The sequence below is a fragment of the Falco punctatus genome (assembly GCF_963210335.1).
Source record: "Falco punctatus genome assembly, chromosome: 6".
NCBI classification, from domain to species: Eukaryota; Metazoa; Chordata; class Aves; order Falconiformes; family Falconidae; genus Falco; species Falco punctatus.
The window spans coordinates 57,562,881-57,590,120 of NC_137585.1; the positions used below are offsets into that span (position 1 = coordinate 57,562,881).

Here is a 27,240-nt window from a genome sequence, read left to right on the forward strand (position 1 = left end):
CCTATTTTTTTAACCTGTTTTTCTCAGAGCAATGTGTATTTCCCATTCTTTTTATGGTGAAATGACTGGGACGTTAAAGGTAGTGTTGCATGGTATTTTTGCAGCAGTTCAGGCAGTTTCTGCTACCTGAGCCTGCGTGTTGGGCACAGCATGGAGGGGGGTGGAGCTGAAGCTGGCAGAACCTGGCAGCAGCAGGGGTCTGCTGGCTTCAGGTTCTGTCACTGCAGCATCAGGACCTTCACACTGATTTTTCTTTCTGAAAAGCAACACTTTTCTGCTGCAAATTCCTGCATGGCTGCAGAATCCTTGCCTAAACTCTTTCCCAGAGGAAGGAGTTTGCACAAGTGGATGCAGCAAGCAGAACATCATTGAGGCTGAACATCTCAAAATTTACTGGAGTCAATGTCAACAGGTTTTGGGTTAGGTTGCTTTTTCCTCCAGTGATATTTTGGGCATAAATGACATAGTCATGCACACAAGTTACTTGACAGTAACCTGTTTTCCTTGCATACAGGATATCCACGTGCACCTAAGGAGTTCTCAGTTTGAAAGGTGATCAAATTTAAAGGTTTAGGCAAAACTCCACATTTCAAGTCAGTTTTTAATGACCTACTGTTTAAATTATGTCTTGACCTGTCTTGAGACTTTGTGGTAATTATTTTTTTTTTTGGTCCCTAATATCTCTACAGATTTACAACCCATTTTGTAATAATAGAGCAGCTAATGTATGGCTGCATAGTGGAAGCTCATTGCAGTGTTAACTGTGCCTCCAAGATGGATTGGGAGTTGTTCCTTCCTTCCACCCTGCTACTGGAGTGACGCACATATTCTTTGATTTCACTCTGTTGCTTCCTTCTTAAGCACCCTTTCTCCAGGCACACAAATACATATGTATTGTGCAGTAAGGGTTTACCAAACTCATCATTATTCTGTATTCATGCACACTGAGCTGTCTCTCTCAATAATTAGCTTTATAACGATCAAAGACATTCTGTACCAACTTGCATTCCTCCTAGTTTTTTTGTTTCTCTATCACTCCTGTCTAATGCTTCTTATGTTGCATTTTCAAGGTTGGTTTTATTGATAGCCAAAATAAAAAGGCAAAACAAAAGTGAAAAGCCAAACTGATTAATTCTATATTTATTTTGCAAATACATATTAAAATTCACTTTTTTGTTGTGTTTGATATACATTCTGTGCTTTGCTAAATAACCTTGAAGTCTGTGTTGCCAAGTCAAGCATTGCTATTAGTATTACTCATTATGTAGCCCAAAAGTGCTCTGATAATTTGGCCCTCTCCATTTAAACGCTACCTATTATCCCCTATGAAATCTCAGAAAAACCCCACGTAATAAGTTCTGCAGTCTCTCTGACAATGAAGGATTTGCTTCCCCTTTCAAGAGAGTAGATTTCTGGCAAGTGTGCGGTATTAAAATCTGCTCCGTCCTTGGGTGAGGAAGAAGAGGGCTGGCAGCACAGTTATTTTTCATAGCATATTTCAAACAGGGCTTTTAATTGGACTGTAGATCTCCTTGCATCCCCGGGAAATGGGCATTTCTTTTACAGGCAGCTGAACTGCTGCCTGCAGAGGTTAGGTGTTACGCAGAAGGTTGGGCAGTGAAACAGAGACAGGTATGAAGTGCCGGGATCCTAGTTCCTCAGTCTCTACCCCAGCTACTAGTGCAGTTTCTTGTCCTTTGCTGAAAATGTCTCCAGGAAGATGCAGATTTTGTGCTGGGATTCAGCATTTCTGCACATCAGTGGCTCCACTGAATTCTAACAATGCTCTGGGGATGCCAGTTCTGCAGGCCAGGACGTGCGATTGCAAGTGATGGTGCTTGCTTCTGCTTCCACAGCAAGCGCAGGACAAGAGTCTGGCGATGAAGTGGTGGTTCGCTAGGCTAGCAGGGGATGGTACTCACACGCCCGAGGGAAGGGAGACTGCTTTTCCTCCCCTTCCTCCCTGTCCCCATTGCTTTATTCCTTACTGTTCCTCTACACAATGCCCTCACAGTTTGAACTAATTTTCTTTGAACTGCAGGCACTGCGTAACTCATACTTTTGCCTGCTCTCCCTTCCCTAAACATCTGCCATTATTTATCCCGACGGTTTAAACTCTTTATGATCAATTTATTAGTCTCTGTGAGAATTACCTCCAGCTTTGTGTGGAAATATACGCAGTGGAGGAAACAGCTGCCAGCCGTAGGGCTCCCTTAGCTCCTCTTGTGATGGTTTTCATTACAACAAGGCGAACTCCAGCGCCGTTTCAGAGGGTGGGATTTGATGACCATGCCACTTTCCTGGAAAAAGGCTGCTAGCAGCCCCATCCAACAAGCTAGCACCATCTCCTTTACTATCTAATTTTTGAGTGAAGACATTTTTAATGCTGATCCAGAGGCAGATGCCGTTGGCAAACCCCTTTCCTCAGCTACGGTGGCAGAAAAGCTCTCCTTCTCCTTCCCCGCTGGGCATGCAGCAGCTGGGAGGCAGCAGTGGGCTCCCACCATGTGGTGCTTCCCCAGCAGGCTTGGGGACATGGCATTCATGCTGCCAGCACCTGTGGCACCTGGTCCTCGCCCAGCCCTGCCCTGTCGAGTTCATGTTGTGTTCTTAACTGTAAGGAGGACTGTGGGAGAATGGGCTTAGAGCCCCACATAGATTAATTAATGTCCTGTTCTTTTTTGTGTCATTCTGCCTTATTTTTCAGATTAGTGTTAGGCTAAACTGCTTCGGGATCGCATCTTGCCCAAATCCCACATTTCCTACTGCTGACGTTTATCAGGAACTATGGTTAGGTCACACCAGCTTACGTGGCAAATTAGACCAGCCACAATGTTCAGGAAAAAGCTTGATTTTAATACTTAATTATGAATATCAAGTTGAAGGCTAGAGGGCCATTCATTTTTTCTGGTTAAAGGCCATTGCACAAGCAGCCTTTTGAAGTCCAATTACTTCAAGGCCCATATACCACTCAAATCTGCCTATGTCTCTGCCGTAAGGTTTAAAAAGCACCACTGTTTTCTATAGCATCTTGCATGCCATCTGTTTTCCAAATCACTTTCCCCAGCTGCATAATTTAATTACTGAGATAAGAGCCAGAGGGGGGAGGATATGGAGATGTAGGTAAGGGAAATTTGTTTGTGAAGCCTCTGCACCCAATTATCCCTTTCAGTGTGCTGGTACTAGAAGATATAAAGTAGCATTTCAGGAGCAAATGGGACCTGGCCACATTAACAAGACCCTCAGCTTCCCCATCTTCCTGGAGGAGATCCATGAAGAGAACAAAGTCACACCATGCTGGGCTTTCATGCACTTGGCATAACACAGGGCGTGGACCAATATCCATCCTCCTCCTGCTGTCCAGAGCTTTTCTTTCTTATTCACGGGTTCCCTCTTCTTTGAGACTGGTTCCCAGCCATCGATCATACTTACATCTATGGAAAAGTCAGTGCTAGACTCACTTTTTTTCAAACCCATTGTTCTTCACAGGGGCAGGTGGCCAGCTGGGGACTGAGCTGGGTTGGAGTCTCATTTTCTGGGGGTAAGTCATGCTCTGCCAGAGCAGCTGGGCTAAGGGAGCAAGAAAAGGTCCAAGAAACAAAACCAGCGATGTCTGACAACCTGTGTCCTGCCAGCCCATGGCTACATAAAAACCTCAGATGGTCTCTCCTGGGACAGACCAGAAAGATTAAAACTAGCCATTTGTTTTTGTTGATGACAAGGTAATTTTAACACAGATCACTTCCCTAGTCTGTTGCGCTGAGTGGCAGCAAGCAGAGGGATGCAGGAACAAGTGGGTGGCGCAGGGGCTGGGAGGGAGGAGGCTGGGCAGAGACACTTCCCTGGGGACAGCTGCAGCTCACACAGAAAATTCAAGTGTGGTTTTCCCTGGCGAGGCTGAGTGAGGCAGGAGGAGTGGGTCTCACTTTGGTACGAGGACCTACTGGGTCATGTGCGTGTTCTCCCACCCACACCATGTGATCTCAGCAACTCAGCCCCCAACTCAGAGCATGACAGGGTCCAGCCCCTGCGATCATACTGTACGGTCCTTCACAGGCTTTTCTTTTACCTGGTCTCTGATGGTGATTCAGATAGAGAAGGGATTTTTTAAAAAAAACATGTCACCATAGAGCTGGTGGTGGTCTTTGGTGGCTTTATCCTTCTTTCTAGCTGTCTCTCCATCCCAGCATGAATGTATGTGCATTTTTGTCCACTGAAATGGACCCTAGATAAAAGCAGCAGAAGTTCACTCACCATATTTTCTGTGTGTTCTCCTTTTCCTCTAATGGAGTCAGTGCAACAAGGTGTTTAGGTCTAATCCCACCAAAGCAAACAGAAATCCAAGCTGAAAAACATTGTCAAGTCAAAGAACTGAAATTTTCCTACCTGCATTGGTTCATTAACCACAACATACTTTACACAAGCTCTTCCTTTTGTTTTTTCCCTCCTTCATTTTTGCATTGAAATTTCTGGCATCTTAAAGGCAAGGTCTCAGCCACCCTGGGAGCTGTCAGAGGGGACTGGGGGAGCTGCTTGTTCACCAGAATGTTTACAGAAAATTTGTCACATCTTGACCAGATCTAATTGGCATGATGTGGAAAGAAACAGGCTCCTTGGATATTTTTAGTGCTCTACAACCTTTCTAGCACAGATCTGTAGGGCATTAATTAATTCCAGTTGTCTGCCAGTTCTTTCTCTCAAAGTTAGATTCTCACAAATAATTCAGCTCCAGGTATCTTTTGGATCCAGTGATAAGATAACAGGATGCTGGCATTTATCATGTGTGGTGTCTTGAGCATGTATTTTCTGATCTGTTTGATACTTTGGACATATATATCTCTTTATTGCCTTTGCAAGTATCCATCTTTTTCTCCTAGCGGTTTCATTAATGCTACTTTAGGCATTGACAGGCGAGAGAAATGCCCCCAATTAACACAGAGACCTTTCTGTAGCTGTCCTTTATTTGCATAACATTTTCTTCCCTAGCCAAGCTGCATGAAGCATTCTGACCACCTTCACTTTGCTTTCTGCACCCAATTATTTTTACTCCGTGTTTTTACAGTGTAGCTAGGCTCATACCAAATCTATTTGAGTAGCTTTACTACACGCCATCTGGTCTGTGTTTGATTCTCCAGGAAGTCTGGGCTTTCTTATCCATAATGCCACTGGTCTTCTTTTTTAATTTCAAGATTCTTTACTCTCTGTGGGATGGAAAGCAGAACTGAAGGGCCTTCTTTATGTGCTGGCTGTGCTACAACATCAAACTTGGTCTAGGCGAAAACCACATGCGTTTGCCCTGTGTGTCCAATAGTACCGGGAAAGACCTAGTGATTATAGTGGGAACAGATAATTTTAAAAACTTCTAATATTAAGTTTGCCAAGTAAAAATTATTTTCCTAACTTTGCATCATGTGGTAATGCAAACAGATTGATTTGAAACGCACCGCCATACCTATTGACATATATGTGCGTATCTATGCCAAGGACAGAGAATTTCTAAAGGAGTACGTATCCTCTGTCAATTCCTTCATGCTTTCAGACCGATGCAGGGATCTAGTGCTAGTGCTGGCACTATTTTCCCCCAGCACCTCGCTACTCTGATGATTAGTGGAGACATTTCAGCCGCAGTTCTCTCGGGATCACCAGTAGCAGTCCTGGGGAAGAAGCTGAACTAGTGTGAAAACTGGGCTAAGGTTTTACTTTAGTGACAGACCTCTGAGTGTGACTCCAGAGGTCATTGCTGAAATTAAGCTTTATTCTGAAAATGTGGAGCAACTCCTACAGAGCTGCAAGGGTCTGAAACCCCCATGAGACCCCAGGGCCACCTCCACTGAGCAGGGTGAAGATGCTTAGCTCCTAGTCCATCCTCAAATGTGACCAGGATACAGGGATAGTAACCAGTTCATTTAAGCCCATGGATGTCTACACTGGGTGCTGTAGAAGTCTACTAAGATGACTGCTTTGTCAATCTAACCACTTTCTGTGTCTTTCAAGAAAGGCATTCCTCTGGGGTATGGGTCTTCCAAACCCCTTTGGCTGCCTGCGGTTAAGCAGTCATATTGGCATTTTGGGATGATTACCCTGGATAGGTAGACATCCCTCTGCTGGAAATGTTTCTCTGTGGTCAGATGGAAACACCCCTGGTATTCATTCTTTCTCCACAGTCAATGACCTTCTCCAGAAGGTACTTCGGACCTGAGATTCCAGAGCTGATTGCCACAACAGGTTTGGGGAGATGGAAGGAGCCAAGGTGAGTCATTGGCTTGGTCAGCGCCTCTTGAGTGAAGCCTGTGCAGGGCACATAGAACTCAATACTATCTGGGTGCCTGGCTCCCACATCCGAGGGACAAAGTTATTTTTTCTGAGCTGATGGGAAGGCTACAGCTCTACTAGAAGTGACAAGGACTTAATGAATGTATGTTGTTCTCCACAAGGAAGGACCAGACGAAAGCCAAATTTATACTCCTGGTAACCCACCAAAGGATTTTAATGAAGGTGTTATATTAGCCTGATCATCGGCTTTCTTCTACCCAGGTGTTGGACCTATGCAGAAGGGTGCACTTGAGCATCGCTCAGCGAAACATGTCTAGTTTTAAGGCCTGATGCAGACCAACCCAGCTGAGACAAATACATCCAAAAAGCATCCGTGAGAGCCGTGCTGTGAATCAGGGCTGCTGGGAGACACGTAACCCCAGGAGGGGCTCGCTCAGCTCACTCAGCTCACTGCTTTATGCCCGTGCCCCACCTTTTAGAGAGAACAGTTCTTCCCCTTGAGCAATGGGTGAAGATTTGTAGGGGCAGAAATACTTGGTTTGGGGCCCTTTCCTGTGCTGAGAAGAGTCAGATTGCAGGTCTCAAGTGGCACCTGAGGACAAGGTTGTGTGGCCTCACTGCTGTAGGGAGAGCAGGAAACCTCTGCCTTTATCCTCAGTAGGAGGTGGCTGCTCCAGCTGCTCTCCGCTATTGATTTGGCCCATAGGCAGGCTGGGTGCCTGAACACCAAAGACAAGCAAGGACACGGCATGTAGTTTGGCAGGGATTTTGGCATGAGTGCGGGGAAGGCCATGTACAAAAATATCTGGCCCAGCTGCTGCAGCACTTGCCAGCAATGTTGGCCAGCCAGCATTCGGCTGTGCACAAGGCCACGTGGCCATGCCTTCCGCCCAGCTCTTGGCCACGTCTTGTGCTCTTGGCCCTCTGGAGCGTGCAGGTCCCCTCGAGCCTGGGGACAGGGGCACCTGGGGGGTGGTGTGCCCCCGCGGGATGGCATGCAGCAGTCACAGGGCGCTGCCAGCCAGCAGAGCCAGTGCGTCCCTGTCGCGCCTCCGCAGGCACCCCCACGTGCCATGGCTCGGGGATGGAAGGCCTCAGCAGGGAAGGAGGAACTGAGCCAAGTGCCGAGCCCCAGCCGAGTGTCCTCATTGTTTCCTCTCTCTTTCACCCCTGAAGCTGTGTGCACCCACCTGGAGCACCTCTGTGGGCTAAGATGTGCCAGGACACCCTTTCCTGCCAGGAACTTGGGTCAGGAGGGGTGGGGAGGGAAGCCTGTAGCTGGGCTCGGTGTGAACCCTCCCCATGCTGATGGTGCTGATGACCCTGTTTGGTCAGTGACAGCCTTTAGGGGCTCTTTAGCCTCCTTTGGGGACCCCAGAACCTCTGCAACGGCAGAGCCGTAGGTGCTAAGGTTATGTTTTGCCTGGAGACTTAGAGACTTTGACGTCTACAGAAATCTTTGCCCTCTTGGGCCTTGGTACCTGAGTGCCTGCTCAGTGCTGCTGACTACTCCATGCCTCTAGGAGCAGGGGCCACCCCTCATCCCAATCAGGGCTGCTTGTTGAGGTTTCGCATGATGCAAATGACAGTTAGCACCTAACGTGGGTATGAAGAGGATGTCAGGCACCTGCAGGAGCCAGATGCCAAAAAGCATGAGGCACACGTGCCTGTTCTTGCAGATAGAAGCAGCAGCGAGGGCCCCAGGGCTGTTTGTGCCTGAAGACCCCCCAGCACCCTGGAGATAGTGCCCACAGCCGTTGTGTGATAAAAACCAGCAGATCAATTCAAAGGGACAGCCACTGGCAACTCGGTGATCAATACAGCCCAGCCACTGCAGCAGTGACCATGGCATCACTGCCACCCCCACCCAGGGCTCAGGTGGCCACGCACAATATATTTATGTTTATTTATGACAGCCGCTGTGCATCCCCCCAGCCCCACATGTCACTGACCCTGAGAGCAAGGAAAAGCGGGTCTGGCTTTTGCAACTTCTCCAAAATGCGACATTTTCCACAAATTAATTGGAATGCTGTTTTTTTTCTCCTTTTCTTCTTTTGCTGCTGTTGGTTTTTTTTTTTTTTTGTTTGTTTGTTTGTTTGTTTGTTTTCCCAAAGGCTGGGACTGGTATTGACCCTAAGTAATGTGCAAATGCTTGGTTAGTAACACTCGAAATTTTCACTTGTGGTATTTGCTGACACATCAATATAGCCACATTGTGTCTGCCATGAGACATTGACAGCAGTAGCTATTTCCAGGGTTTGGGAAACCAGCAGATAGTGAAGATCGGGACTGGCAGGAAACGGCGATTGTGGTATAGGAAATTACTTACCAGACAAAACAGCCAGCTCACAGGTATGAAAACTAGGTACAAATCAGGTCCATTTTATAAAAATAACAACTAGATTCTGGCAGTATTTTAATAGGAATGAACCATCACATTCTTGCTAAAGTAGAAGAGACCCGTTGTGTTTCAGCTTCCTTGCTGTAGTATATAAAAACATTAGTATTTATTCTTGTCTGCAATGCTGGCTATGTTTCTCCTGTGTTGAAATATTAGCGGTACATTATTTTATCTTTATTACTGCTCTTTTGCGTCTACATTGGCTTCAGGACAGGGTACAGCTCAGAGATAAGCTTTTATGTCACAAAGAGAAAATCTAGCAATTCCCTCAGCCTTCAGTACACATCCCCTCAACAAATAGCTCACAGTACAAAATATAAGCTAATAAATCATTCCTTCTTTTAAATAAACAGAATTAACTTGTCCTAAACACTTCTGATGACAAATAAGGAATAACTGAGACACAAAGCGCTGGCAATAAGCATGCTACTGCCAAGCACCCTGAGCCCACAAGAATGCTAATGGTTTTTAAGCATTGTGGAGAGAGGGAGGGGAAGAAATACATTTGTTAAAAAGCATGGTTTAGATCCTCGGGTGGTAGGCAGTGATGGAGCTCCAATGCGGTGTTAATTGGTACAACTGCCTGGCGAAATGTCTCTAAAATAACAGGCACTCAAGTTCAAAATGCACTGTTGTTTCAAATACCCATTGCATAACGCAGACAGTATTTGGTTTATTAAAGGGGGAGAGCAGAGAAACCGGGGAGGCAAAGGGAACTACGGTATCTTTCCGCATGGGCACTAATCCAGCCAGCGGGCAACAGCAGAGCCCCCTTTCCCCCAAAAGGCTGAGTCTTCTGATGAACTTAATGTTCTCTGAAGACCGTCTCACTTGAAATCAAACTCACTTACGACCTTTTCTCTGAGTAGCAGGACAACAAAATCTATAACGCAAAGGCAGTCACACAGAAGATGAGGACGTGATTTTTTGTAAATGAATGTTTTATTCATGAACTATTTATAAAAATGTGTAAAATACATTCAAATATATTTGATTTGTTGACTGTAGCTAAAAATACAAAAATATACTTAACAAATGCATAAATTAAATTGACAATAGTAGCACAATTCTGTGTTCACCCAGTGTTTTTTAGGAACACAAATATAAGTAATTATATAGCATATGAGAATGGAATGTGTCCTGAAGATGTTTTTCAGACACTTTACTCCAGGCACTGGCAAAGAATTTACGGCTAGCCACATTTCAAAATTGTGGTTTTTTTTCACTATAACATACTGCCCTGCTGTAGAGCAATACACGTTTAGCTACCTGATGTTACTTACAGTATTTCCTTAGCTTTCAAATACACCAAGAAACCACTAAATCATCATGCGTATCAATCTACCAGCATCGTTGACCCTGCACGTGCCTAAATTCCACAGTATTTGCTAAATTTAGCTAGTCCCTAGTTTCCAGTATTTCCTGCCAGTCTTAGAAACCAAATCCTGGTCTGAACTAGCTGTTGAGCTGCAAGGCTACTGACAACAGACCAGTTTGCTTTGGCCATAGTGGCAGTACCAACAAGTCAGGAGTTTGACTTTGTCGTCCTGAAAGGGACAGTCGAGGGCACGAGGTCCACAGCGAGCTGCCTAAGCACTGGGGTGCACACTCATCTTCTATCCCAAGTTGCAGCCTCCTGGGACTACAAATCGCAGAGCTCACAGCTCCAGAGCTGATGACAGGGCCATCAGGGGAGTGGTAGTCATTCAATATGTTGTTTTATTCACACAAACTGTGTATCTGATACACTGAAAGAAATCTGAATAAATGTAAGCATCTGCTACGCCACTCCTTGGTAGCGAAGCTGTGGCTGCAGTAGGCTGGATCTCTGGGATGTCAGACAAGTTTCTCTGATCTGTGGCCCTGGGAGGAGATGCTAATACAGTGATTAGATGGTTACTGTTCTCAGCCCTCTGGCCCATACATTAACACCCAGGCTGAGGAGCACAGCTAAGTGCTCATGTACTCCTATCTGCCTAGTATTTAACTTTTTGTTTTCAAAGTCAAAGCGTAAATAACCGTATGCAATACATAATATAAACTCAAAGCTCACACATTTTCTTTTCTCTGTTCTACAAATGAAAGGAAATTCATAGTATATTATGGCATAAAATAATATTTCTGGCAATTTTAGGCACGCATATAAGCTGTATAAATAACTCTAGCAGCAGAGAAAAATGTATAAAGTTGCACTTTTATGACATCTTCACAGTATGCCTATTTCTCTCACCCACTTTTGTGTTCCACTAGTAACAAAAATATCATTTATCAACTCCAGCTATGCAAATTTTTTTTTCCCTACAATCGGTAGTGGATCTTGTAATTGTATTGCACAGATTAAAAAAAAAAAACCAAAAAACATTTATTACATTTTTTTCATTATTAAATAACTTTCAATACAAAAATTTGAATTAACCTAAAAGCCCAACCCTGCAAGTGCTTCAGAAGTGGAATGGTATTCTTCAGGCAAGCATACCAGCTGAATTCCATGAAAGTACTCAGGTAGCTTTATGGATAATGCAGAGATTCAAAGGACTGGGCTCCAAGTGTGCAAATCTTAGCTTATGGATCAGTGACAACACCAGCCTTGCTTTATAACATTATTATGGGGAAACATCAAGAAGGGAATTCTGAACATCATTCATGGACATTCAAAAGAGAAACATCCTCTTCAGTGGAGGATGTCCTTCTCCTTAAGAGCTGTCTTTGTTCAGTACACAGGCTCCTTCAAGTCCATTCTTGTTACATTAATGATTTCCCATCAGTCCTGTTATTCAGCTTAGAGGCACAGTAAATATAATTAATTATACTGATAGCAGGTGTCTTATATTAACAAAATGCTACATAGATACTTTTTACTTATTCTTAGTGGATCTACACTGGTTTTACATGAGCAGAATTGGCTAGAAAGCAGAACCAGAGCAGTAATGTGTGTACAGTCTCACACGTGACCTATCTAGACAGAGTGTAAAGCTGCTCAAGAGCATTGTGCCGGAGTGTTTAAGGTCATCTGTCATGTTATTAAGTGATGAGGAGGAAGAAGCTTATGAACTGTATCCATTATTAGCTGAGAGAAAAGATGAAAATAGCTGTCTGCTATTGCATCATCATTTTGGGTGCATATTTGTGAACTCTGTAGGTGCAGAGAGGGGAGCTGAGAAACAACGTTAAAATAAAAGAGCAGAATGATGTGTGTCTTTCTGAAAATGAAACAACATGCATACATAGTATACAATCAGACTTTTGACCATATATTGTTGAGCCATTTCCATTTCCCTTAGTATAAGAAAATGACACAGTGATATATAATGTGAAATAATTTAAGGTACATTTGGTATGTCTTCACAGTGTAATTGTACTGCTGGTAACAAACATGGTGATCTTCGTTCCTCAGCTACCACTGCAAAAAGAAAGGACTGAATGCAGTGCACGTAACAAAACAGCAATTTTAATGATGCTGTAAGTTCATCTGTTATTAGCAGGGTCAACAATCAATCTAAAGCGGCCATGCTTGTTTGTCCTTGTGTGGTAACCTACAGTCTATCTAGCAAACGAAACAGAGAAAAAAAGAGGCCTGCAGAAAATTTGCATGTTTCCTCATGGTTTTGCTTAGGTTTGCCTCTGTGAAAACGGCTTCCGCTATAATGCTAATTCCCTTCTTCAGTTGCCACGAAGGGTGGTGAATCTTGAGGTTTGTGTGGAGCCAAAGAGGATGTACAAGAGGAAAGAGCAGTATTTTCATACAGAGACAAGTAAAAGATTAACCAATCTTACATGTTCTGAGCAGCTGTGAAAGCTGGTGAAGAAGGACACAGAGAAAGCGGAGTTACTGAATGCCTTCTTTGCTTCAGCCTTTACTGCCAAGGCCAGCCCTCAGGTATCCCAGACCCTGGAAGCAAGAGAGAAACTGTGGAGAAAGTAAGACTGTCCCTCGGTTGAGGAGGATTGGGTTAGAGATCATTCAGGCAAACCTGACGCACAAATCCATGGGCCCCGATGGGATGCAGCCCCAAGTGCTGAAAGAGCTGGCAGATGTTATTGCTAAGCCACTCTCCATTGCCTTTGAAAGGTCATGGAGGAGAGGTGCCCGAGGGCTGGAGGAAAGCCAAAGGCACTCCAGTCTTCAAAAAGGGCAAGAAGGGGGAGCGGGGAAATGACAGGCCAGTCAGCCTCACCTCCCTTCCTGCAAAGGTGATGGAACAGCTCATCCTAGAGCTCATCTCCAAGCATGTGGAGGAAAAGAAGGTTACCAGACATAGTCAGCTTGGCTTCACCAAGGGGAAATCATGCCTGACCAACCTGATAGCCTTCTGTGATGGAATGAGTGGCTGGGTGGACAAGGAGAGAGCAGTGGATGCTGTGTACCTTGACCCCAGCAAGGCTTCTGACACTGTCTCCCATAACACCCTCGTAGGCAGGCTCAGGAAGCGTGAGTTAGATAAGTGGACAGCAAGGTGGATTGAGAACTGCCCGAATGGCAGAGCTCAGGGGGTTGGGATCAGCGGCACAGAGTCTACCTGGAGGCCTGTAGCCAGCGGCGTTCCCCTGGGGTCAGTACTGGGTCCAGTCCTGTTCAACTTACTCATCAGTGACCTGGATGAAGGGATGGAGTGTACCCCCAGCTGATGACACAGAACTGGGAGAAGCGGCTGATACACCCGAAGGCTGCGCTGCCATTCAGCGAGACCTGGGCAGGCTGGAGAGCTGGGCAGAGGGGAACCTGATAAAGTTCAACAAAGGCAAGTGCAGGGTCCTGCACCTGGGGAGGGACAGCCCCAGGCACCAGCACAGGCTGGGGGCTGACCTGCTGGGAGGCAGCTCTGCGGAGAAGGCCCTGGGAGCCCTGGTGGACAGCAAGCCGCCCATGAGCCAGCAGTGTGCCCGTGTGGCCACGAAGGCCAGTGGGATCCTGGGGGGCATTAGGGGGAGCGTGGCCGGCAGGTGGAGGGAGGTGATCCTGCCCCTCTGCTCTGCCCTGGTGAGGCTGCGTCTGGAGTGCTGGGTCCAGTTCTGGGCTCCCCAGTTCAAGAGAGACAGGGAGCTACTGCAGAGGGCCCAGTGGAGGCTGCAAAGATGATGGGGGGATGGGAGTATCTCCCTTATGAGGGAAGGCTGAGAGAGCTGGGGCTGTTTAGTCTGGAGAAGACTGAGAGGGGATCTTATCAATACATACAGATATCTCAAGGGCAGGTGTCAAGAGGATGGGGCCAGGCTCTTTTCAGTGGAGCCCAGCGACAGAACAAGGAGCAACAGGCACAAACCGCAATGCAGGAAGTTCCATCTGAATATGAGGAAAAACTTCGTTACTTTGAGGGTGACAGAGCACTGGAACAGGCTGCCCAGAGAGGCTGTGGAGTCTCCTTCCCTGGAGACATTCAAAACCTGCCTGGACATGATCCTGTGCAACCTGCCCTAGGGGAGCCTGCTTTCACAGGGGGTTGGACTAGATGATCTCCAGACGTCACTTACAACCCCAACCAATCTGTGATTCTGTGAAAGGTGGCTTCTGAGGCATGCGAAGATAATAGGTCAAGAAACACTGAGACTCCAGATGCAGTAGGAAGGAAGAGTAACTATCAGGCTGTTGCCTTCTCTCTAGGAAAGCCAGTGTGACATGGATGTTCATAGTCCTGGTGGTTCTGCTTTGGAACCATTTAAGAGAACTATGTCAGAGCTGCCTAGCTGATTTCTTTAGCCATCGTCAGGCTGGCGTTCCTACCACAAGAAGAGTACAGCTTCAGTAAGTCATGGTATCTTGTAGTCACAAGTAGTCTTGGCTCAGGGTCACAGCAGTTCCTCGGTTAGGCACTTAGGTGTATTGGCTAATTCTCAGAAGACCTTCAGAAATATTTATTTCTATCCAAAATAAACGTGGAATTTAGGCACTTGTCTTCAGCAGCAGGCTGTTTTCTCTAGGTAAAGTAGGGGCAGATATATGAAAGGAGAACTATCAAGCCCTTCCTTCTTTTTGTGATGGAGAAAAACTGTGTACTGCCTTTTCTCTGTTTGAATCGTGTTTTATAGAGACAAAGAAAAGCTGAACAGTGTTCAGTCCCTTGAATGAGAAGCCTCTTTGCAGAGGAGAGGGGATGTGTCTTAATTCGCTTGGCTGGGCAGAACACCTGGTGAGTGCTCTCCGATTGTACTTGTTACTTATCACTAAATGCTTTGAGTCATCTGATGATTAGCACAGTCCTGCCAGCCTACATCCTCTGGTTTAGTGATGAGCCTTTCTCTGTTCCAGCTGCCCCTGTGGTGGTGACATCAGGCAACATCTACTGAAGCGGAGGAGTCTTTCTATGAGGACATGGGGGGGCCATGCTCTCCCTTTGTGAAAGCATGTGGCATTCAAAGACCAACACTTGGGCCAAGGCAGCTATGCTGCAAGCAGCTTAAGGCCGAAGCCAGTTTAAACTGTAGGAAATATACCTTTATATGTCTTTATTTCAATACGTTTGTAATCTCTCTACTTTCTTAGCTGTCATGGTACAGCATTGTTTTTAGTGAGCTGTGGAAGTTGCCAGACTTCACACCCTTAAAGGTCTGTTAACATGAATGTCTGAGGTGTTTCCTTGAACACTTTTCTTATTATAATTATATGCATGTGAAAATGCACAGACACAGGCTGTGGTCTGATTCTGCTTTCTTAAACTAGTGTAAAGAAATCAGAATGTGACCCGTCTCCCCTCAAATCATACAGGGGGAAAAAGGCCTGCTAGGCTTCATGGCAGCATATGGTGTTTGATATTTTTCTACTATGTCACATTAGACTGAAACAGTTGCTTCTAGTGAGGTGGACCCTGTTTTGCTCAGATGTTAATGAGTTCTGTAAAAAGTATGTCACTGTGTTATGGGTTATACCCATTTTTTCAGATCAAAAAAGCAGTAAGTTTAAAGTGTAGAGTAGCATTGTAACTCCTACACAGGACTACTGTTCCCTTGCTTAATAGTAGCTTATCTCATCTCACAAACATTGAACTAGTTAAAAAAAATGAGGTTCTCCTTATAGGATTTTCCTGTGTGTTATATGCCAATACTGTCCTAAATGCAGCAGTCCTGGTAGCCATACAATTTAAAATAGTTTATGTAGAACAGTTCATAAAAACTGTGATGAGAAAAAAATAGTATTATCTGAAGCTTAATATTAATATAAACAATATAGAAAAATACATATTTACATAATGCCAAAATACAATTATATACATTAATATCTATTACACTTAAATTATATATCCTTTAAAAAAATCACCAGACCAATAAATTATACACAGTCTCAACAGAAAAATCTGGCACCTTTCTGTTGCATGAAATACATAAAAAACCCCAAACAAACCCCCTAGTTAAAAAATGTGGTCATGAAAGCAGATGTCTGTAACATCCTTAGTGCCTTGAATAAACAGCATCTGAAAGCAAGGAAAATTGAGATTAGAAAAAATAAAACAACCCAGGTGGCTTCATGTTCAGCATTGCCAGCTGACTACAGTGCTCTGAAAGGTAGCTGTGTGGCAGCAATGCTGGCTGGTGACTGATGTGACAGCTGAAGAACAGCTCCTACCTCTGCTTTTGTTAGCACTCCCAACCTGTGGAGCCCTGGTTATTTCAGTCTTTGACCTCCTCCAAGCCTGCTCTACCTGTCGATGACAACTCTGACTTCTACAGGCTAGATCAAGACAATTATTTTGATTTCTCATAATTTAATCTCCATTCCTAATGTCCAAATTTGAGGAGCTACCAAGATCCTGCTGCCTGACTCTGAAAACTTGTACACCCCTCAGGAATCAGCTCTACCAGGATACACAGGCCACCTCTGCTTACAGCTTCTCCAGACCGGTCCTCTGGCCAACAGAACAGGAGGTGAAGGGCAGTGATAGTGCCAGGTTTGTTACTCCTGCAATTCATATCACCAAGGGACTGGATGCAGGCTAGGAAAAAAAAGCCTCAGGGATGGAGAGTTGAGGGAAAGAGAAACAGCACAGCCTTGGACACCTGCATTATTCGGTCAAGGCAGATGGCAACTCTAAGGCCACCTATATATCAACAGCAGCCAAGGGTGAGTCAGGACAGAAATCGAACTCCATGAATGACAGGAGAGCCCAGTGAGCCCAGCCAGTGGCCTCAGTGTGCTTAAAAGCGGATGGTGTAAACACTAGTGAAGTAAAGGAAGAAGCCAATATCATGAGAGGGAAGGGGTTCACTTCCCCCAACAGCACAGGAATCGTGAAGGGAGAGCATGAAGATAAGGTAGAAGCAGGAAGAGATGTTACAATGACTACTAATAGAGGAAATAAAGATGCGATTTTAAGGAGTATTGAAGATATGAAGGTCCAGGAAGAGAACAAGTATCAATGGCAGGGGACAGCACAATTTCCCCCCTCATTTACATTGTCAATGAGCTATTACATTTGGAACATTTCACTTTTAGATAAACTTGCACTTACCTCTGTGATATTCTGGATTCACATTTTCATATATTGGAAACAAGGGATTTTCCTGTTCGCTGCGAAGTTTTCTAGCTCTTAACACATCTCTCACACATTGATGTAGATACACATATTGACACTGCAAAGTAATATTTTTTTAGTCAATCTGGGATATTTTGTGATTTAATTTTCTGCATTGCGAGAAATCATTACAGGCTAATTCCCTCATGCAAAGTCAAGGGTGGTGTTAAAAATGAAAATACACTTCTAGAATTAATCCCCTTTTCACACTAGTAGTACAGTAAACTTTTGTGATCACCTGTTCTTAGAAATGCTACCAGTAAAACATAAATGAACATAATATATTTTGACAGACCGTGTCATGAGTGAAAGCTCTATCAACTGTAAGGTATAATTTGTCATGATGCTGTGTTGGATAGCTACTGCTTCTGAATGCTCTGGTATAAAGTCTGTGTAACAGAATTAATATGTGCAGGGAAGCACATACAAGAGACAAACATGTTTTGTTCTGAAAGAAATCTTTTCCATGGAATGTTATCATAATATATAACTACTTCATATAACTTTGATCAAGCTGAATTTTCTACCATGGCACCTGAAAATTAGGCTAAGCATTTTTATATATCAAGGTGTACATTTTTAATATTACTTTATCTGAAAGACATAATTCCCCCAATAAGCATATGCATTTTCTCCCCCGCCCCCCCATCTTCTTTACCTATTTTTCAGAAGAAATTCAGCTATTACTCTGTGCATTTTTCTCAGTGCTCTGGCTCTGGGAAAGTGAGGATGGCTGCTGTTATGCACATATGGCTGCTGTCTGCAGAGCAGAATCCTGCACCCCACCCACCAATTCAGTGGAAAGTCGGCCAAGGCACGGAGAACCCCTTTGGTAGAGACCATTTGGGACTGAAATGGTAGACAGCTTCTCTACCTGTGTTACAGCTGCTGTGCTGAGCCTACTGCCTTTCGAGCTGATGGACAGTTTTCCGTCTTTAACAGCTTTCAGCCAAGTCTAAAGCAGAGGCAGTGTTTTGTTGCTGCTGTTTTACTGTGACTGCATGATGTCAAGCAGGATTGTGCTATGACCTCTGGCTGGAGCATCTCATTGCAAACAGTCCTATCTGCTGGCCTGTGCTCTCCAGTGGGATTTGGCTTCCATCACATCAACAGATGGGGACCTAGCTGTTATCTCAACCCCCAGACAGACTGTGGAAGCCAAGACATGAACAATAACACCAGGAACTAGGGTCTTCACACAAATCAAATGGAGTTTGTGGAGCAGATCTTTTCTTCCCCCTCTCCCCACCTCCTTTACTTTTTCTTACAAGATGTGTAAGAATTCATAATTCACCGCTCATTGCAAACTTTGAATCATCATAAAACTCCAGGATATATTTGCTTCATTTTCTTGCAGGAGCATGAGAGATAGTATTGCTTGTGCTCCAAGCTACCTTGATGAAAGGCTGTTCCAAATCAGAAACCATATACAGATGCAACTGACAGTCCAGATTAATAAGACTTGTTGAGAATACATCAGCTCAGTGGCTGTCCACTGACACAGCCACACGGTCAGTCTACAAGCACATTACAGCTCCAGTGGGGCGAGTGAGTATGTGTGAGCTGCAAAAGCTTTCTGTCAACCTGTCTCTGGGATGCTGACTGTGAATTCTTCCAGTAGTGGGACTGGTTACAGTGGGGATCTGGGTAAGATTTGACCCACTGCGGGTTTGGGGCAGAAGTGCATGTAGTGCTGGTAGTGGGAAGGTGGGGTGCTCCTTACCATTGCTGTAGATGTTTTGCTTGGATCTGGCTGCCTTTTGACTTAGATGTCATGTCAAGCTCATGCTAAAGGTGGACTTTGTATCACACAACTTCAGTTGTCTATAAGCATGGTGTCAAATTTAGGCTTTTGAAGTAGTTGCCTCTTTTTTCCAGCTAGGGGAAAAAAGCCACCCTCCCGAGATACCTGTCTGCCTTTGCTGACTATGGCTGATGGGAATGTAGAAGGCGAGACAGACCTGTCTCTGAGGATGCCCAGACCAGGCTGAGAATCTGTCTCCCCTCCAACAGAAGGTGTTCTGTGATTAAGATAGTTCCAGGAAATCTTTATTTTGCATTCCCAGTTGAGCCTCTCTTTATACCCATGTGTAACTTTTACAGCTATCAGAAAGTGCTGTCACCGATATTTTAATTTCCAAGTTGCAACAAAGAGCTCCATTAGTATCAAGCTACAGGCATACTCATCAAACTTGTTCTGATTCCTCTATTAACAGTTCACAGGGAAAATGTAAATACTGCCTCCACAACTCGCCTTTATTAAATCAGCTCCTAAGTGTTTAGCTGCTATTAGTGTAATGTGATTTTCTTGCAGCTTTAAAAGTGCAGAAAGAAATCCCAAACATGTACTTTTTATGCACTTCAAGAATAAATGTACTTGCTTTTGCATAGTATCTTAGGAGAATGCTGATCAACTTTCCAATACCATTAATGAAAATGACAGAGCAGCTCAATAAAAAATGAACTGCAAAGCCACAAGGTCACAGTGCTTAGAGTTTTAAAATTATGTACATCTAATTTTCTCTGCCCTCCATTCCTTTTCCCTATTATGTCGATCTGTCTGGTTTAGATTTGTCTTCCAAAGAATTCCTGAAGGACCTATCTGTGCTCAAAGCTCATTTACTGGACACTGCACTAACACAACAACGTGCTGTTAAGTGTCTGCTGCATAACACTGCTGAGGTGGTTGTGGGCCACTGCCAATAGGAGAAATCTATAGGAAGCATAGCTATCACTTGTTATGGTTTGGGTCCACTGTATGAGAGACAATGGAAACAACCCTGAACTAGAAAAACTCACAGAGCTAAAACATAACTAATTAGTATTTCACAGTGGAGTAACTGTGAAGTGCTTTGAAAGCTTTTAAGATGAGAGAGTGATTATTATATAGTGCAGCTGGTGTTGCTGTATTGTAGGCTATGCAAAACTTACCTCTGTCTGAACCATGTGAACCCGGTGAAGTCTTAGATCATGCACTGCTGCATAAATATCAACAGTGTCCTTTGAATCCAGCTGCTGCAGAATTCTGTCCAGTGCAATGAATGTGCCAGTCCTGCCAACACCCGCACTGGAAAAGAAAACAACCCGAAAGATTTAAGAGGAGATGGATCATAGCAATCAAGATTTTCATGTGACGCTTTTGTAAAGTTCAGATCTCCAGGGTGAGAAGCTCACTTTTCAAATGGCATCTCTGGGACTTCAAACACTTCATAGTGGCATTTGTTTAGGAAGGAGGAAAGGATAGCGAGGGTAGAGGTATCTCTGCTACTGCCTGTACTGCTTTCTGCTTTGCATTAACTCAGTCATTGAGATACACCGGGAGACTGCACCTGACTGTAACTTTTAAACCTCTTCTCTGCAGGGATGAACCAGTAGACTGGATCATAAAAGATCAGTTGGCTTGTGCCTCGTGGAAGGACAAAGCAAGGCAAAGTATCCCAGAGTCCCCAGTAGCTGAAATGCTGGGAGGTTAGGTTTGGAGATAGGTGGCCAATAGCAGTGATGTAGTAGACATCTGATACATTGCAGCACATGATTGCATTGGGTCTGGCTGAGCCCCATAGCAGCCCTCATAGTGCTGTGCTTTGTACTGATAGCTAGGAAGGTGGTGATAACTCACCAGTGTTATGAGTACTGCTGAGCAGCACTGGCACAGCATCAAGGCTGTCTCTCCAACCTCCCTCACACCCCCCTCACACCCCAGACTGGTAGGCTGGGGGTGGGCAAGACCTTGGGAGGGGACATAGCTGACCCAAAGTGACCAATGGGATATTCCATACCATATGACATCTGCTCAGATATAAAAGCTAGGAGAAAGGAGTGGGAAGGGGAGCATTTGTTATTTACAGTGTTTGTCTTCCAGAGCAACTGCTATGCATACTGAAGCCCTGCTTCCCAGAAAGCAGCCAAACATCACCCACTGATTGGAAGTAGAGAATAACATCTTTTGTTTTGCTTCACTTCTGTGTACACAACTTTTGCTTTTGCTTTATTAAGCTGCCTTTATCTTGACCCACAAGTTTTTTTTTAATCTTCTTTTCTCCCCTACTGTTCTGCTGAGAAAGAGAGCGATAGAGCAGCTTGGTGGGCAGCTGGTATCCAGTCAAGGTCAACCCACTGCAATGATGTACAGGCAGACACAGGTAGGGTAATATGAGATACATGCCTCGGCCCATATAATGGGTGGAGGGGTCAGATGCAACATTTAACCAGTAGCAGTGAGAGATACAGCACTACACTGCACTCTCACTTTGCAATCCTATATTCTGCTGCAGCTGGCCAGTGGATCATGGAGCAGGCAGTCCAGTTTTGCCTGTTTTGTATATGTGTGTAGGGGTGAATCATGGAACAGAGGAAAAACTGCAGCCCTATGGCTGCCAGAGATGGCACAACAGCAGGAGAGCATGAGAAAGCAGAAGGAGAGGGAGTCTCAGTCAGAATGGGGAAAGGATGGATCCACCAGCTAGTCTCAACATCCATACATAGTCTGATTCACCCCTGGGTATATCTTACCTTTTCAGAACACCCCTTTGTGATTCAGATGTTGGGCTGCAACAGCAGTACACAGGTAGTTTCAAGAATGCAAAAGCTTATGAGCAGTGGCCGCTGCGGACACCTTTAGTGCTCTCCTGCAGTCCCAGAAAGACACAGTGGTTCCCCTTAAATAATTTTTGGGGCATCTCCAGGGTGAGGTTGTGAGCAACTGCATGTGCCTTGGGAACACTCCTGTGATGTATCTGCAGACTTAAGCCCATCAGCTGTCTCTCAGGTTCTGTGGCTGCCCATGGCCTAACAGGGATGAACATTTGGGATCTTCCCAAGGGTATGCACAAAGGCTCTGTGCCACTGACCTTTTGCTGCTGCACATACCTGCAGTGCACAATAGTTGGTCCTGTGTCTGGGGTCCTGTTGATATAATCCCTTACAGTTCTGACAAACAGGATCAGGGACTGGGTGGTCTCCGGCACACCATGATCTGGCCAGACAGTGTAGTGGAAGTGACGAATAAGCCTCGTTGAGTCAAGCTGCTCTTCCTATTAACAAAAGTGTGGGTCATCAGAACAGGCGAGAGGAGGGGACACATACAACATGCACCCTCAGAACAAATGCTACTGCTACCACCAGAGATGAGCTGGGCATGGTGCAACTGTGCTACGGTGGAAGAAACCTTCCAAATTTAGCCTTGCAGGTGTTTTCAAGCAAATTATTATTTAAAAAAATCAAACAATAACAAACAAACCATGAACACAAACATACACTGCAGATTTTAAACTCTCGTATTGTCCACTCTGGGAGCACCGATTCAGACAGCATCTCAACAATCAGGTCTCCATAGTACAAGGAATCCTGGTCAAGGGGCCAGTAGTGGTCACACTTCACCTGCAGACACACAGAAAAAGACAGATATAGTGTGAGTAACAGCTATAAACAATGCCTCCATCCAGCACTGGCAGAAGCACACTTAGACCTTCTGTGCCTGAGGACAAAGACAGAAACGCAGCAGCTGAATTCAGAAAGAGACGCCACTCCCTGCCATGTCAGCTCAACAAACAGGGCCTTGGATGGGAACAGGCTAGGATGGGGCTAGGAAGTGGAAGTTTGCATCATAGATGTTTGTGATGGGGGCGGGGGGGACAACAACGGGAAGTGTTGGAAGAAGGGCTCGCCAGAGTCAAGAAGACACTCAATATGAGTTATGCATCTTGCTCAACTTTATTAGTTTCTAACACTACTTATATAGAACCGATACACATGCATATTCGTAAAGCAGAAACATAATTGGTTAGTAGTCTCTAAACACGTGCGGTTCTCACACCCCTAATTATCATGACTAAAATAAGCGTTCTATCCATGTAGCTAATTGTGTTGCTGTGCTTCAGCCTCGTAGTTTGTTAGTCCCTATTTTCCCGTACCGGTCCCTATCTTTCCTGGCCCTGCACCTGCTTTCCCAGCAGCTGTAGCTTGTTACAGCCACGGCCTGTTGGCACAACACAATTACTCGGTCTCAGGATTCAAGAATAGCTCAAGGCTACCTTTCTTGTTAACTTCAGCACAGCAACTTCAGTACAATTCCGATTACAGGCCTATTCTAATACCAGGCCTGGATTGTGCAGATCTTCAGAGATTCTAAGGCCATGCTTCTGCAGCCATTCTTCTACAGGGAAGCACTTCACTGATGCCCTCTTCTGGATGCCATATTTTCTGCACCAACTCTTCTCACACATCTGCTTGTATGAGAGCTAGCCTTCCACTGCCCGCTTGTCCACCTCTTGCTGAGACATGACAGTGGGTCCCACTTAAAGCCAGTGAGGTGCAGAAGGAGACAGGAGGCATCCTGTCCTGCATCTGCTTTTGCCACCTCCTCAAGAAACAACGGTAAACCGAAAGGAAACATCCCCACACGCGCCACTAGATGATCGCTACTTCATCTCTTTAACCTTTGTACAGATCTGGTCCCTGTCTTACAATGGGTGCAGGATGTGGTCATACATGGGGAGCTAGATTGCTGAAACAGCTAAATAACCTACCTACACTTGCACTCAGTAAGACTGTTAAGTGTGAGTGATCTCTTTGCTTACAACATTGGGGCTTATGTATCAGAGAGAATTCCATGTCTTTAATGATCAGCATTTGCTCTCTAGAGCTTAAAGTAGTCGTTGATGTGATAAACAGACATTTTTTGCTGGTGGTTGTCCTTCTGCATGCTTAAGGGGATAATATTAGTAATAGTGAGCAAAGTCCCGGATTAAAGACCAAAAGCACTGAGCTCTGCTCATAACTCTAGCCTTGATGTGTCGCATAATCTTGGGATGGTCACTGCATCCTCACTTCACAGTCTTAATCTGTCTACAGTCTTTAGATTATACCTCTTATCTCTTACTGTACATCTCCTTGACTGAGGCCTTTGGCATTAGTGTGATGCAAACAATAAGCGTGAACTTTTAACAGATGTTAGAACAGTCATTAATAATAAAGAAGAGTCACTGCTCACCCGGCCCTTCTCAACACACTGGGTTACCATGACAACATTGTGAACATTTTGCTCCCAAGCCATCTTCCAGAACTCATCTTTGGTGCCAGGCAAAGGGCCCTGAGTTGCTATGTATTCCCTGCGGAAATTATTGCCCTGCAAGTAAAGAGGACTCCATTAGTTTCCATAAAGGCAGAAAAAAAGAATTTCTAGCAACTGAACAAGCCATGGGGTTACAGCCAGGGCTCTGCAGCAACAATGCCCTTGCTGGGACAACAGTTTTGAGAGTGAAGCTGTTGTGTTGGACCCGGAAGCAGAAGGCTGGTTGGAGCAGAGAGAAGGAAGAGACTGTGGCCTTGTATCTAAATACTGTTCCTTTTGTGGCAGTTAAAGCTTTTCATTGTTCTATTGTGTTCAGCACAGTCTCAAGCAATTTTGGAACTACCAGGAGTTTTTGTTTTATTTACTGTTTTCAATAAATTAGCTGAGCTCTGGCTTGAAATCTGGATTGCTAAAGCCACCGCTGTTATCAATCACAACTCTTTGGCAAATGGTATCATTTTAATCTCAGCCAGTTCCGCCATGCTGCAAGGTGCCAACACTGTCAGGATGAGCTACAGCTCCACAATGAGGATGCCACCTGCAGTGAAAGCTATAGTTGTTGTGGACACTGTATAAAGCCAGTGACCTTTACGAATGTGTCCTTGGCCAATCAGACCTGCTATCTTACATAACTACAGCAATCCAAGAAATCATCCTTAAATGCTGGGTAAATCACTCACAGTTAACTTAATGGCAGTGAGACACAACCTTTTAGCACACCCACAAAATAAGTTCTTAAGACTTTTAGCTCAAGTGAATAAATGAAGGGGGAAGGGAGCCTTAAGCATCCTGCTTTATATTTAGTTTTAGATGAAGGACAAATTACCACTGGAGGGAGGACTGTAAAATACCATCCTTGAGTCACTTACTGGTATGTAGCTTGCATTAATGTAGTCTGAGCAAGGGTCATCATCCACATTGGAAAGCTTCACTCTTGATGTATCATCTAGAAAGAAATTGATTACAAGAGGCTTATGGCTATGTCTTGATTTTCAGTCTCTCTCCCATTTACAGAAATGCATTTGCAAAAGGACTGGCAGCATTATTACAAGGATTTTACATGGAGGGTTATTTTAGAGGAATAACTTTAAATTTGTACTGCCTCTCTCATCCATGAGTGTTGTAGCACATTCCAAAGACTAGGAGACGGATGGGTAAGAAGGAAGCAGTGAATATCCCAAAATTCCTCTGCTGAGTTGCATAGGATTTGTTATGGCAACAAAAGAGCCACAACAGCATTATCCTTTGATCCTGACAGCAGTGTGCTGTACTGGAGAGCAGTACCCAGTGCTGCCTTGAAAGAGCAGTAGTGCTTCAGTGGTCTGCACAGCTTGGGAGCTAATGTGTAAGCAGGCCAAACGTCTTCCCTAGGTAGAGAACCCTCTGTAGAGAGGTACAGAGCCTCTAAGCTACTAGGTCACTGAATGCCACGCTGGATCTCCGTCAGGTGTTGTTTCTTGTACATAGCAGGCATGCTCCCCAGCACGGCATGGCAGGCAGAACACGGGAGATGCTGTGAGGCTGTGTTCCAAGCACATACCACATCCAGCAGCAAGGCAGCATGTGGAGCAGCAAGACATGTGGTGTTCCTCCCTGATGCACCGCACGTGTTAGCTCCAAAACTGCTAGATAGGAGATTAAAGGGGGGAACTCTCAATGTCAGATTTTGCCTCAGGAGAACAGGGCTGACTTCACAAGTGTGTCTTACCATGCAGAACCACACTAGCTCTACCTGTATGGTAGGTTTTTTGTGTCCTCTGAAGAAGAAAGATTTGACAAGACTGTCAAAAAGCACTGAATGGATGATACCCTGTATGTAAACAATCCTAATGTTATTTCTACTATCCTTGTTATCAGCAGTGACTGAATGCCCCTAATAGCTGGAGCTTCTTCTCTGTAAACTGAATGCTAGTCATTACATCTCTAGTGCGAAATGAAATTACTGGCCTTTGTGAAGCCATTCAAGGCCATATATCATCTGCCTCCAAGCACCAGAACCTGAGCTGGCAGAGGTATTTCATCTCTGACAGGAAGGAGGGAAGGGATTGGCTGCACTCTCTTTTCCACTAGGGCTGCTGAAAAAAGTGAAAAATAGCTGGTGTGATGTAATATTACACAACGAAACCTAAAACTCACAGGGCAATATATTATTGTATCGATTTTTCCCTCTGTTCTCTGGCAGAAGTGCTATGTCACATGTCTGGTTTCGACCCACATCTTTCAAGTCCTGCGAAAAAACAGTAGAAATAAAATGTGAGGTGAAAATAATTAAAGGACGTGACAACACAGGGGGACATAGTGCTTATCTACTTTCGAAGGCCATGGACAGAGAATGGGTGTTTTTTTAAAAAAAAAAACAACTGAAATTAAATAGCTGACCATATTGTTTTAAAGCAAGCACATGGCTGGCAGGTGCTTTCCATGCTTTATCACACAGATATGCCACACAAATGAATGCTCCTGTCCTCAGTCAGATAGGTATCGGGCAGAGGCAGCCAACCAGAAGATGCTATGCTAAATGAAGAGCTGGGTTCTGTACCAGCACAAGTGGAGTTCAAACTTACTTGGATTTGTGTGAATAAGACAAACAAATGCAGGTCTTTCTGTTGCATTAACCCATTAATTCAGCCATCCCGCCCCTTCATAAAATAAGTCCTTTGCCTAGATTAAGATCCCACCTCATACTCCTTGGACAGGAGGTAGTTGGAGTCTGCTTGAAGTTTGGTGAAGTGTGCTTCAAAATGACTGACTTTGATTGGACTAAAATATTCAACAGGAAGAAGAAAATCACAGGATGAATCAGAGTCATGAGTTACTTGGTTATCAAGAAGCTTGTTTAGGTATTAATTTTTTTCTTTTTACCTGGAAGTTTTCCGGTTCCTAGAAATGATTTCAAAAGAAAAAGAAACACTTCATCAGTGAGTGACCAGATGGCACTGTCCATCCATACTGCCATGTTAAAATATTGCTCTTAGAAACAAAACTTTTGATGT

General features: G+C 44.6%; 1 protein-coding gene across 4 annotated transcripts in view; it reads right to left on the reverse strand.

Annotated features, from left to right (window-relative positions):
• Positions 1-103: 103 nt before the first annotated feature.
• PTPRB (protein tyrosine phosphatase receptor type B) overlaps positions 104-27,240 on the reverse strand; it is a 78,645-nt gene continuing 51,508 nt past the window's right edge. For all 4 annotated transcript variants that reach the window (XM_080392675.1, XM_080392674.1, XM_080392673.1 and 1 more), the window contains 10 exons: positions 27,110-27,127; positions 26,926-27,007; positions 26,384-26,474; positions 25,117-25,193; positions 24,167-24,301; positions 22,432-22,554; positions 22,045-22,208; positions 20,107-20,242; positions 17,113-17,233; positions 104-16,077 (listed from right to left, as the gene is read on the reverse strand). In XM_080392675.1, the coding sequence (XP_080248801.1) occupies positions 16,055-16,077; positions 17,113-17,233; positions 20,107-20,242; positions 22,045-22,208; positions 22,432-22,554; positions 24,167-24,301; positions 25,117-25,193; positions 26,384-26,474; positions 26,926-27,007; positions 27,110-27,127 (970 nt within the window). In that variant the 3' untranslated portion in view covers positions 104-16,054. The remainder of the gene's footprint in view (positions 16,078-17,112; positions 17,234-20,106; positions 20,243-22,044; positions 22,209-22,431; positions 22,555-24,166; positions 24,302-25,116; positions 25,194-26,383; positions 26,475-26,925; positions 27,008-27,109; positions 27,128-27,240) is intronic.